We start from the raw sequence: 12,853 nt of genomic DNA, 5'->3' as shown, positions 1-12,853 counted from the left end.
TCTGAAGGGGCTCCGTGAGGGTGTTTGTTTGTTTTAGTGTGGGCTTCCCAGTGGCATATTCTATTTTTGTCTTTATTTTACTCTTCTTATAAAGGGTATTTTGGGTTTGAAAAGAATTCTAGGTTAGCAGTTATCTTTCTCCAGTAATTTGAAGCTGGCATTTCCTCGTTTCTTGGCATGTGTCATTTCTATTGACAAGATAGCTGTCAGCCATGTTGTTGTTCTTTTAAAAGTTACACGTCTTGGGCCGGCCGAGTGGCGCGATGGTTAAGAACTCGCTTGGGATGCCAGAGGGCCCCGGTTCGGATCCCACATATGAGGGCCAGTGACACTGCCCTCCACAGCTAAGATGCTGAACAACAGCTCAACCTGGAGCTGGGCTGCCGAGAGTCGCCGGCGACGGCGTGGGCTGCAGTTCCTGTGGCAGTGGGTTGCCATGGGCTACCGTGTGTGGCCAGCAGCCAGCGTGAGCGGCCAGCAGCCGCAGTGAGCGGCCGTCCAGAAGCCGGCGACTGATCTGCCTCACCCGGGAAGAGCGCAATGATGGTGCCAACTTGGTCCAGTGAAGCAACATCCTCCACAACTAGACTGAAGAACAAAACGACAGCAACTTGTCTGTTCCCCTTCCCCCAATTCCCCAGCACTGTTCCCATCCCCCCAATTCCCCAATAAAAAAATCTTTAAAATAAAAAAAAAAAAGTTACACGTCTTTTCTTTTTTTTTTTTCAGGTTGCTTTTGATAGTTTTCTGTGATTTCGGTTTTCTATAAAATTCCTATGATTTTCCTATGTGTGTTTTTCTTTACACTTTTCCTGCTTTGAATTTTAGAACTGCTTAAATTAAACAGATGTTCCATCAGGTTTTGAACATTCTTGGTCATTTTATTTACAAATATTGATTCTGCCTCATTCTTTCTATCGGCTCTTTTCTTGGATTCCAGTTATGTAAATGTTAGCGCTTTTTGCAATACACCGTATGCACGTCGTGCATGTGTGTGTGTTAGTTCTCCGGTGAAAGTCTTCATCTGACTTCTGTTTTCCCAAGCCTACTAATCATAATACTTTTAAATCCCACTTCCAGTTACACATTCTCTTGGATTTAAATCATTTGGTCTCATCTCCTAGTACACTTAGTAATTTTGAACAAATGAGAACATTGTTTATGAAAATTGAAAGACCATAAAGCTCTGTGTGATATTATCTTTTCTTTCTAGATGATAGGGTGGTTGCAGTTTATCTTAATCCGCTTTGGGATTGAGCTGATGCCAACCTGCCATCCAGTCTCTCTAAACCGGTCTGTTCGAGTTCGTTGTCACTCCTAGAGATAGGCCCGTTGTGACATCAGTGGCAACCCTGCAGTGTTTACCAGGACCCCTCCTTTCCGGCAGGCCCTCCGTTCTTATTTCGTCTCCCAGCCCCCTGCTCCCCACCCCCAGTTGCCAGAAAGTTCGCTCAGCTTCTCAGCCCCTGACCTCCGCTTTCTGCTCTGCCCCTTGCCTCTTGGCAGCTGCTTATGACTCATCAAATTCCTTTTCTGAGGAGGCCTTTGGCTCAGCTCTGTGCCTCCCTCTGCTCTGGAAATTGTCATCCTTCGTGTCCTTTTTCCCTTTAACAGTTTTCCGATGCCCATCGAAGAGGATCAGGCTGACACATGCCAGTCTCGAGAAGTTAGAAGCGAAAGTCCCCTTCGGTTTCAGTGTTAAGGCTGAATAATAAATAACAGGTTACATTTACAAAAAGTGTAAACATTCCTGAACCTGTGAACCGCTTTATAATTTCTCAGTTTCCTGTGTGGGCCAATCAGTGTAGCTGACTTTCCCTGGTTCCCTGTCCGTGGACTGGGAGTAATATTGGCAACCCTGACATAACCATTGAGAGATAATGGGGAACATCTAACTAGTACATAGAAATCATTTGCGATCCATTCAAGAGAGGTGCTATGGAATTCCAAATTTGCCAAATCACTCCCGTCTTGGAGTGTTCATTATGCTTTTATTCATTTCGCTTTACTTATAAATATGCACTGGCATCATCACCAGGGTGGCAGTATTATTAAATCATTAATGAGCACTCCCAATGAGCCAGTCATGACTCAGAAATTTCCTATCGTCTGACTTCACCTCTAATTCTTCGTTTGCTTGGAAAAACCTTCTGACCTCCTTGCATGTAGAATGAATCTCTCTCCACGGTGACTGGTGCCACCCCTCACAGTCTGGGTACATGGATAGTAATTGAGGCCATGCATCGATGGACTCCAGGGCAGAGGAATCTGGGATCAGGGCCCTAGGGTTTGGAGCCAGAAAGAGTCCAATCAAAGTGGATGATAACCATCGGAAGAAAAGTTAGGAAATGCATGGGCAGATGTATTGTTGGTCAATGCATTGTGATTACAGGGGTTTGTTGTTGGTTTTTTCTTTTGGCTTATTGAAATTTATAAGTAGGACTTAGTTGCTATTTGCAAACACTAGCTGTCCCTCCTCACTCCAAATGCAGCAATGATACCTGAGTACATCTCTGGTAGGGAAGGGGATACTGTATCTGTGGAAGAAGGAATTGTTAGTTGGTCTTTAGCCATCTGCTGGTAAACTTAAGCAGAGTTAATTTCCTCCTTGAAGTGGAAGTCTAGCAAGAAATTAGCCTGAGTATAGAGCATTGGTGGTGAAAATCGTTGTACTGTTCCATTCAGAACCTCTGGAGCTATTGTGCAGGTGTCCCCTAGCCTAGGAGAGGAAAGGAGGTAGGGAGGGAGAGAGAGAAGGAAAGTAAATTTTAATCTTTGAAATAGGCTGATTATGTTTGCCTCTATAATGCCCATTTCCATCTTGTGATAGTTCCTGGCACAAAGTGTGTGTAAAAGTTGTCTGTACTCAGAGCTCCTCACGTTGAATATCTGGCCGTATTTTTCCATTTCACTTTTCCTCATGAGTCTGAGAAATCTGAAGAACAAGGAGTTACCTTCCTGGAAAAAGTGAAATGGACAATTTCAGAATATGTGGCCCCTCTATTTAAATATAACTAAGATAATTGTTATATTTGACCTTACGGGGGAAAAATATGCCCTCTTCTCCGTGCAGGATATGTTGTAAATCTGCATGAGAAAACAAGGGCATAACCGAATATACATCTTTAATCATTCTTTCGGCATCACTGTTTTAGCACAGCCCAAGCGACATGCCTTGCTGATCAGCCAAAGCCTGTGCAGGAATACAAGTATCCTGAGAAACTGCCGGGACAGTTATATGATGCGAACACCCAGTGCAAGTGGCAATTCGGAGAGAAAGCCAAGCTCTGCATGCTGGATTTTAAAAAGGCAAGTGATTGTTGGCCGATGCTCAGTGCAATGTGATTCATAAAGTCGTTTTATTCAGTGTAACTGACATTGATGTATTCGGCATGTATTGGGTACCTACCAAATGTCAAATCCTGTATGTTAGGGCTGGTCCTGTATAACAGGAAACACATGTTTTACTGGCAAAGACAAAATGATGATTGATACTGTTGTGGGGATCAGTTTTCATTTGAGAATGGTGTTGCCTGTTAGGTCAGCCCTTTCTTTGAGATTTATCATGTGGGAGCTTAGCAATAACTTTTGGTTGGTGTAAGTTGCAAATTAATACTCTGCATTTTTTTCAAATGGTATTAAGAGAACAATGCCCCCCTTACCTTCCTCCAATGTAAGCGTGATTTACTATAAAGCCACAGCCTATCTAGAGCTTCTCATGATTAAATTCCCCAAATAAAGTATTTATAGAGAAGTTTCTCATGGGAGGTGCTATCTACCATGTCGGCCCCAGGGACCCCGCCCCCTCCACCCCCCAGCGTGGTTTCCTAGTGTAAATTCCTCATATAACTCAGAGACGTGTGCTCTAGCTGGACAAGGGAACTGCAAAGGGAAACTACCCATAAATTAAATGAAAGTAACTCTTCTTGAGGTGTCTAGTTTATTACAGAATTAAGAGGAAAACCGGCGAACATTTCCGAATGCCCTGGGAGTATTCCCAGTTTAAATCTAACAGCGATAATCTCCTTTCTTCTAAACTCAAGCTGAGCTCCGGCCAAGATCGCTTACAGCCCTGTGCCAGGACTGGGTTCTCATCTGCTCAGCTGGGCAGTGTCAGCTCGGACCACGAATCGCACATCAGTCAGCGTCAGCGTGGATTCCCAGCTGCCCCTCTTCCACAGGCAAAATATGTGACCCCACACCAAGAACTTTTTGAGTGTTACTCTTTTGTGTGTTAAGGAAAAGGGGTGTAAAACTAATGTTTTCTTTCCAATATAGGATTTTCTGCGTCATGCTCTGGTTTCCACATTATTCTGCTCTGCGGCCATGGACTGTCGTCCATGACACCCTCATGCCATTTGGAAAATACAGAAAGGAGAGGTTAATGGGCACATCTTTTAATTCCTGAGGAAATATTCACATGCAGGGAAATGCACTCATTCAAGGTGTAAAACTAGAGTTTTAACAAATGTATTCACCATTGTACCAGCACATTCCAATCAAGACAGGGTTTCTTCCCATGAAGCCAGAAAATTCCCTTTCATCCCCATCTATTCAAACCCTTCCCCACCTCAGTAAACAACAACCTGAGTTTTCCCACCATACATATGCTTTGCTTATTCTGCAGCATCCTGATTGCCAAGATTTCACCAATAAACATGTTATTAGCTGTTGGTTGTACTGAGTTACCTGTTATTAAATTGAAGAAGTTCCTTTCTGGTCCTAGATACTAAGCAATTTTATCACAACAGTGTGTTGAATTTTGTCATATGTTGTTTTCTTTTCTGCATCTGTTGATATAGTTACAGTGTTTTTCTATTTTATTTTGTTAATGTGGTGGATTACACTGATAGGTTTTAATTTTGCTTCTATTCATTTTTGAATGGTAAACCAGCCTGCACCCCTGGGATCACTTGGTCATAATCTGTTCCTCATTTTTATATTTTGCTGATTTGATTTGTGAATATTTTGATCAGGATTTCTGCATCAGTGTTCTTGAGTGATATTATTTAGAAATACTGTTTTCTTAGAATGACATTTCAATAAGTTTTATCAGAGTTATATTATCCTCATAAAATGAATTCAAAGGTTCCCTACTCCTTTGTTTTCTCGAAGAGCTTGTATAAGATGAATTATTTTTCTTCCTTAAATGTTTATTACAATTTACCAGTAACTTCTGTCTGTGAGAAGGCTATGTAATTACTAATTCAACTACACCATCTTTAGTTGTATTAGCTTTTGCTTTGTGTGTTTTGGAGCTGCATTTTTAGGTTTATACACATTTAGGATTGTTATGTCTTTCTGACTCTTTCATTATTAAAGATTGTCCTCCTTTATTGTTGGTAACATTGCTGTTCTTGAATTATACTTTACTGATATTAATATAGCCGCATCAGCTTATTTAAGAATACTCTGCATGATGTCCTTTTTTCTACCCTTTTACTTTCAATTTGTTTGTGTTCTTATATAAGCATTATATAAGAACATCCTTTATAATTATAAACATCCTTTAATTTGGAATCGCTTTTCTGTCCAGTTTGAACCATCTCTAAATGGAATGTTTAATCCGTTTATATCTAATATAATTATTGCCATGGTGGATTTACTTCTACCATTTTGATATTTGTTTCCTGTTTCTTTTTATTTCTCTGTTTCCTTTTAGATTAAACTTCTCTTTAAGATTCATATTTTCCCTGATTTGATTTTTAGCTATACTTCATTGTATTTATTTCTGTGGTTGCGTCAGACATTATAGCTGCATTCTTAACTTATAATTTATGTAAAGTTAACCTTGTTCTATTATATATAACATGCAGGATTCTTACAGCAATAAGTCCGTGTAGCCTTCTTCCACACCTTGTACTGCTGTTGTCATGTATTTTGTTTCTATGCACATTATAAGCCACATGATGCAGTGTCAAAATTTTTCTTTTAAAATAGTTGATTTTAAATAGAAATTTTATATATATATATATATATATATATATATATATATATGTGTGTGTGTGTGTTATATTTTACATTATCCACATATTTACCATTTAGTGTACATGCTTTGTTGTAGATCAGTTTCAAATTGCATCATATCCTTAGGGCCTGAAGAACTTTCTATAGCATTTCTTGTAGCACAGATCTGCTGGCCACAAAGTATCTTAGGTTTTCTTTATCTGAAAATGTCATTCACACAGTTTTCTTTTAATAGCTTTTCTCAATATAGAATTCTAAATCTTTATTCTGTTTTTCCTTTAGACATTTTAAAGATATAATTTCATTTTCATCTGGATTCTGTTGTTTGTGATAAAAAGTTGGTCATCATTTGTATGTTCTATCATTTCTAATCATTTGTTTAGACAATTCAGCAAACTATACATTAGGTTATTTTAAGTTTCAGTTTCAGAATTACTACTTTTTATAGTCTATATTTCTCTACTGAAATTTTCTATCTGTTCATTCATTATGTCAACTTTTTCCTTTACAGCTTTGAATATACATTTATAACATATATAATATATTATCATGTTATGTTTTATTTATGCTATAGTATTAAAACAGGCTGACTCATTTGTTGCTCTGCAGCTTTGTTTTATTCTTCCTTAGGGCTCAGCTGTTTTAGTTTTTCCTTAGCCTTAGGGCATAGCCTGTATTCTAGTTTGTGGTTCTTACTCATGAGGTCTGAACTTTAAGCTCTCCACTGAATGCTCGCTGAAGTGTATCCACTGTATATGAGCCAGCACTGTGCAACATAAAGCTTTTAGACTGCACGTGCCACCCTCTCCCATGACATGTGCAGTCTTTTCCTCTGCATCAGCTGCTCACCCTTTTGGCAAGGTCCTGCAGGAAATCCTCATGCAGACATCTGGGACCCCCTACTCATTGAATCTTTTTTTTTTTCTGGTCCCATTCCCACAGATTCTAGCTATTTGAGCAGGCCCCTATTGAAATCTCTGCATCCTCCATTCTATGAGACTGCTGTCACCTGCCTGGGATAAAGTGCCCCCAGCAGAGATTTGGGGCAAAGGTGGCACTCACCTTGTGACTTTCCCTTCTCTCCAGGATCGTGTCCAGTTGTCAGAGGTCTAAAACAATTAGACCATATATTTAGTCCAGTTTTATAGCTTTTGTATGCAAAAAAGTAACCCTGTTACCAGTTACTTCATCATGAACACTAGAGGAAAAACTGAACAGTAGAGGAAAATCATTTTGAAATTAAAAAAATATATATTTTAAAATCGGATCATGTCAGCCAATTCCCTATGATGTAAAATTGTTCATCAGCACAACTAAACTTGATGTATTTTGTTTTTATAACTTAAATTCTACTTTTGCGGCCAGAATGGCTAATATATTGAATTTCAAACCTAGATATCATGTAGCAATTAGAGATTTTTCATTTTCCACGTGGACTGGAGCGTCTCAGGGCATTTTCAATGATAAAATGTGTTTTATAATGAACTCCTACTGAAAATTTTATTAAAATGTGTCTATTTTTGTTAGGTTGAAGTGTAAAGACCAATCTTTTTTTTTTCTTTTTTTTTCTTTTTTTTTTTTTTTAGCTGAGCCATCCTGCTACCTGTTGGCAGCTCAGCGACTGCTCAGCTCGGGCTGGACTCGAACCGCTGTTGCTCAGAGCTCAAACTCTTGAGCGAGCTCTTCCAATCATTTTTCTGATGAGAGAATGTAAAAGCATAAATAAGAAGCAAATTACCCAGTTCCTAGGCCAGCACCTGTCACATAAGAACCACTTAATAAAAATTTGCTGAGCAGGGTCATAGATGAATGGTTGATACTTTAGAAAGGGATGAACGTCTTTTAAGTCCCATATGCTATTTCATTTGAGAAGTTAATATGTGGTACAAATGCACCCATCTGTTGGATAAATGGTGTACATCTGGCATATATGTATGTGTGACTGCATGCTTGTGCATAAATTCACACACATATATGACCATGGCTTTATATCCTATTATAACATCATTTGTAATTACATTTTCAATTTGTATTTTTGGAGAGTCTAATACAGATAGTTTGAGAAAATGAATCTGGTGGCAATCTATTCACAATATTGAAATGCCACAATAAATTTACAGCCACAGTCCTTTAAAAATGTTGGTTATATTTGGGGTCTTAGGTTGTGATGTTAAGCTTAACCAAGTCAGTATTACTAAAGTGGGTCTTTGTAAAGATAGCTCTTAAATTATGGGATAGAATAGCAAGTAAGAGTCCTTACTGAAGATAGTATCCCTTAGCTGCAAAGATAAAAGCAAGAGTGAACTCTCTCCATGGGCTTCAACTTTTTCCTTCCTAAGGATTAGTTATTGCAATCATTGTGTCTTTATCAAGTGCCTATTCTGCTCCTTCAACATTGCTTGGTGGCCTGACCCTGCAGTCCAAATATTACTTTGAAATTCGATCACCTTTGTGTCCTGGGTACAGTTGTTACATGAGGAGCTGCCCCACACCCAGCATGTCTTACATTCCAAATCTCTGGCTCTAGAACCCTGATTTAAAAGGGTCTTTGTTCCAAGAGGACCCTGAAGTTTCATTAAGAATATGATGACTTACACCTATCATGCTTACTTTAATACAATCACGGTGCATTATGTCCAGAAGTTAGGAACTCAAGTCAAAGTATGAGATTAAAAGGGAGAGGGAGTAATTCATTTTGGTTGTTCAGTTGTGGTTTAATTTTCATTTTATTATCTAATTCTGTGAGGTATTAGAAATTTTTTTTCCAGGATAGAGCGTCACATCTTATCTAACGGCAGACCCTTACATCCATAGGGTATCCAGGTCTCAAATGCTTTCCGATATGTTGAGAAACAGTCACACGCATTATATGATGTTTCCAGAATCTTCTAACTATGATTTATGTCTGCCTGGGGGACTGGCTGGGGATTGAGCAGGTTTCGGGATGAGGCCGAAATGCACGAGTGGCACAGGCAGGGCACAGACTCAGTGAGTCACCTGCCTTAGTGGTGAGCTGCCTATCGACAGAATCCCGTGTTTGAGAGCTTTATGCTTAGGAAAGGCAAAAACTGTTGCCTTTAGTAGTATTTTTTATTTGTATTTATTTACTCTACAAAATGTTCCAAAAAACTGCAATGTGAGAATGTTCTGAAATTGCCCGGAATGGTCGAGTCCAGATCTAATATTTTCACATGATACGGTAGCCCTCTTAAGTCGTCTAAGACAGTTTTACCCGTCATTCACTGGTCATGATTAATTTCATTTTACACTAAAAATGCTCCTGCTCATTCTGTCCAAAGCTTCCACAGGAATAGGTCAACTCACTCAGAAAGCATTTACTGAAAGCTAGCCGGGTCCCGAGCACTGAGGGCAAATACATAAAAATAATTGAACGTTTTTAACACCGTTTGTTTACTTTGTGTGTCTTGGATAAACTTTGAATCAGCCCGGTGAATTAGTGCCACCAGCCCCCTCAGGTCACAGCCATGGACAAGCTGGCCTCTGCCTGTGCAGGAACCTCCTCACGCCCCTCAAGGGAGAAAGAAACGTGCACTGGCTTGGTGCCGATTAGGTGCCAGGCCCTGAGGTGGACCCTTTACCTGCAGCCACTTCATCTAGCCCCCAGGACCTCAAGGGCACAGAACCACTGGGTCCTACCTGCCCAGACCTGCCCTGACCAATCCATATTTGAGGTGCCTACCTTCGCGGAAGCCCAGCCTCTCCTGGACCACCATGTCCATCCCCTGGCTGACCTAAACACAGGAGCAGCTGCCACTTTCACATTCACCCATTCATTCATTCATTCATTCATTCATTCAATCATTACTCCATTCCTCCATGCATGCATTTGTTTATGTTCACATTCAGCCTCCTGAACCTGGAGGTCTCCATGCCCCACTATCCAGTCAGCTTCCATGAGCCACCACTCAGGTGCAGGAATGCCTACCCCACATTGCTCTCCAGACTTGGGTTCTGATCTGCCATATTGCCACCCACACAGCGAGCTGCTGAGTGAGTCAGCAGGCTCTGGTTTCCAGGGAACTTTATTTATATCCTGGTATGCGACCATGTTGTCCCCCCTGTAGGCAAAACGAGCTTTCCAGTTGTTTCTTTGGAGAGTGACAGACACTCAGGCCCTGATTTTATGGGTCCTTGAGGTCTTCGTAAGGCCCTGATCTCTAAATGTCATTCTGGCCAAGAATAGAGCCTCCACCACTGCACGACAATTATTTTCTCGAGGGCCTGTCAGAAGGAAAGCAGCCCAAGGTTCTCAGCAATGCTCTTCCCAAGAGCCGTTGTAGGAGCCTCGTTGTTGGCTCCATGCTGACACAGACATGAGCCAGGAAAGCACTGACCACCGCACGACACACTTACCTCAGTAGCATTTAATGATCCTGGAGGACTCACAAGAAGATGAAATTTAACGCTAGGGCGATTGCAACCATAGGAGGTCATTATGAATACCTCAAAATAAAAGCAATTGGTATCCAGATTTTGGATACCCAATGGGATACAAAATTAAAACACTGAAAGTGTACTTGTTAACAAACTAAGTTCCCAAAATCTAAGTTATCCATGACAGATACAGGCAAAAGAAATATAACGCTGTGTCTTTAACTTATACCTTAACTTCTAAATATATAATATAATGAAAATTAGGGAAGAGATTTGAGAACTAGTTTTATGATGGTAAAGTTAATATGGATTATTAAAAATAAAGCCCTTCATGAGATGACTCACATGATGTCAAAAAAACCTCCATGTGAGCACATCTGTTAACATCATTGAGACAGGGAGGGAATGAAAACACAAATGCAGTGAGAGGCCATCTTTAAAGCAGAACTGCATTAAATTTTCACTGTGTTGCATTTTCTTCGTAATATAAATAACGCAGTAGATGCAACCATTCAATTTCTTGGGAAATAATGCAACACTTCTTCAAATATCCCAAACAGTTGTGCAGGTAATTTAAGAAATGTTTTATCACATGCAGTTGACACTACCATCAGCATTCCAGAAGGTTCTGTCATGCCATAAGTCTGACTAGTTGCTCTTTACTAAGACGCTCCTTTAGACTCAAACGGGTATCAAAGTAAACAAAATGCCTCACACTTGGAGAGATTTCATAGTGTATAAATCTCAGATCTTGTCTTATTTTACTGCCAAATCATATGTGTGGGGCTTCCCTCCTTTGCACATACCTTTCTTCCTTCAATCTCCCTTCCTTTGCACAAACCTTTTATTCCTTTTGCCTTGAAAGCCATCCCCTTTCCTCCTGACAAACTCCTTGAGCTCAGGGGTTGACTCAGAAGTCACATCTTCTCTGACTCCTCCCCTGAGTTCTCCAGGCAAAGCGTTTTCTCCTTTGTACAAGCTTATCCTGAATTCTGTCCTTCCCTGGGTTGGGGCGCCTCTTCCCATGTGCACCATATGGTGATTCCCCACCAAGTGCACTCGTGTAAGACCAAGTTCGAGGGTAGGCCTGAGTCCTATTCACTATGGAGTGTCTTGCCTAGCATGGTACCTGGCATATTCCAATCCTTCATCAGAGGTTTGGGGATAGGGGGTGGGTGGGTAGATGGATGGATGGATGGATGGATGAGCCAGCTTTTGAAAATGGGGATTCAGACTTGCAGAAGATAGCAAAAGATGGGGTCAAGAATACATTGCAACGTGTTAGGTTTTATTGTTTTGTTAATTTTAATTTTCTCTATTTTTCTGCAGTGACTTGATTAAGCATATTTTACTTTTTAATTTAGAAAATAATAATTTTGGTAAATTTATGATGAATAAATACAAATAAAGTGTCAGAGACGGCATTAAGTTGAACTGTCTCACTCTATCATATGCGTCTGCTGCTAAGTACATGTTAGCTTTTCATTTACATGAGTTGTTTCCTCTTAAATGTTTCAGCGATGATTTATCATAGATGCATGGGCCATTTGTAATACTAATGATCCCTTTTCCCTTCAGGATATCTGCAAAGCCCTGTGGTGCCACCGGATTGGAAGGAAATGTGAGACGAAGTTTATGCCGGCAGCAGAAGGAACTGCCTGCGGGCATGACATGGTGAGATGCTAACCTCAGGCACGTGCATCACACCCAGGTGTCGGCCTCTCAACCCCTGCATCCATCCTCCTCTGGCATTGGTATTTTTAGCCCGGTCTTTCTCGTGTATCTGCACAGACCTACACTCATGTCAAAAGACTGTGACTATATTGATACTGTGAAAAGGGCTCCTTTCTCTCACTTTTCCGATTATTTCATTGGTGAGCTATCTAGAATTAATAGACATTGATGTCAGGCAAAGGTGACAGCTGAATCTGTTTAATAAGTGGAAAGACTAAACCCTTGGCCACCATTTAACCATGTACAGAACCAGCACTAAGCAGTGCTATTAAAGCCCCAGAGCATCGATCCAAAGACGCTGGAGTAGACTGATCTTCCTGGTCCGTGAAAAAGAGAGAAAGCTGTGGCAGGGAAGGAGAGGTACATCAGGCAGCAAGTGGGTTACTAGCCGGTAAAAATAAATGATCTTAACCCTCAAGAGTCATATTTTAATCCTTTTTATTTAACCTGTGATTACATTGCTTTTTTTTTCTTCAGATTATAAAGTATTACTGATAAACATAGAAATATGTTGGACCCAAAATATTAGGAACCATTTTTGCTCTATATATCTGACCATTTTACTGATATTAATGAAAATGAAAGAGAAATACATGTCTAAATATTACTGATCTATGTTTCAATTCCAAAGTAAATACATCACTCCTAAGTAAATGTGAGCATAGACAAAAAGGACTAAAAATGTTAATAAGCATCCAATGTATGCTTTTAGGTTAAATTATTGCAGTGCTGACTGAGGAAATGAAGAGAAATAGGT

At 40.2% G+C, this 12,853-nt stretch overlaps 1 protein-coding gene across 3 annotated transcripts in view; it reads left to right on the top strand.

Moving 5' to 3' along the window:
* ADAMTS16 (ADAM metallopeptidase with thrombospondin type 1 motif 16) overlaps nt 1-12,853 on the top strand; it is a 91,775-nt gene that overhangs the window by 21,875 nt on the left and 57,047 nt on the right. For all 3 annotated transcript variants that reach the window (XM_019653052.1, XM_019653054.1, XM_019653055.1), the window contains exons 8-9: nt 3,156-3,309; nt 11,941-12,036. In XM_019653052.1, coding sequence (XP_019508597.1) covers nt 3,156-3,309; nt 11,941-12,036 — 250 coding nt within the window. The remainder of the gene's footprint in view (nt 1-3,155; nt 3,310-11,940; nt 12,037-12,853) is intronic.

The sequence above is a fragment of the Hipposideros armiger genome, unplaced genomic scaffold, assembly GCF_001890085.2.
Source record: "Hipposideros armiger isolate ML-2016 unplaced genomic scaffold, ASM189008v1 scaffold_193, whole genome shotgun sequence".
NCBI classification, from domain to species: domain Eukaryota; kingdom Metazoa; phylum Chordata; class Mammalia; order Chiroptera; family Hipposideridae; genus Hipposideros; species Hipposideros armiger.
This window is presented reverse-complemented; position numbering and strand designations above follow the sequence as displayed.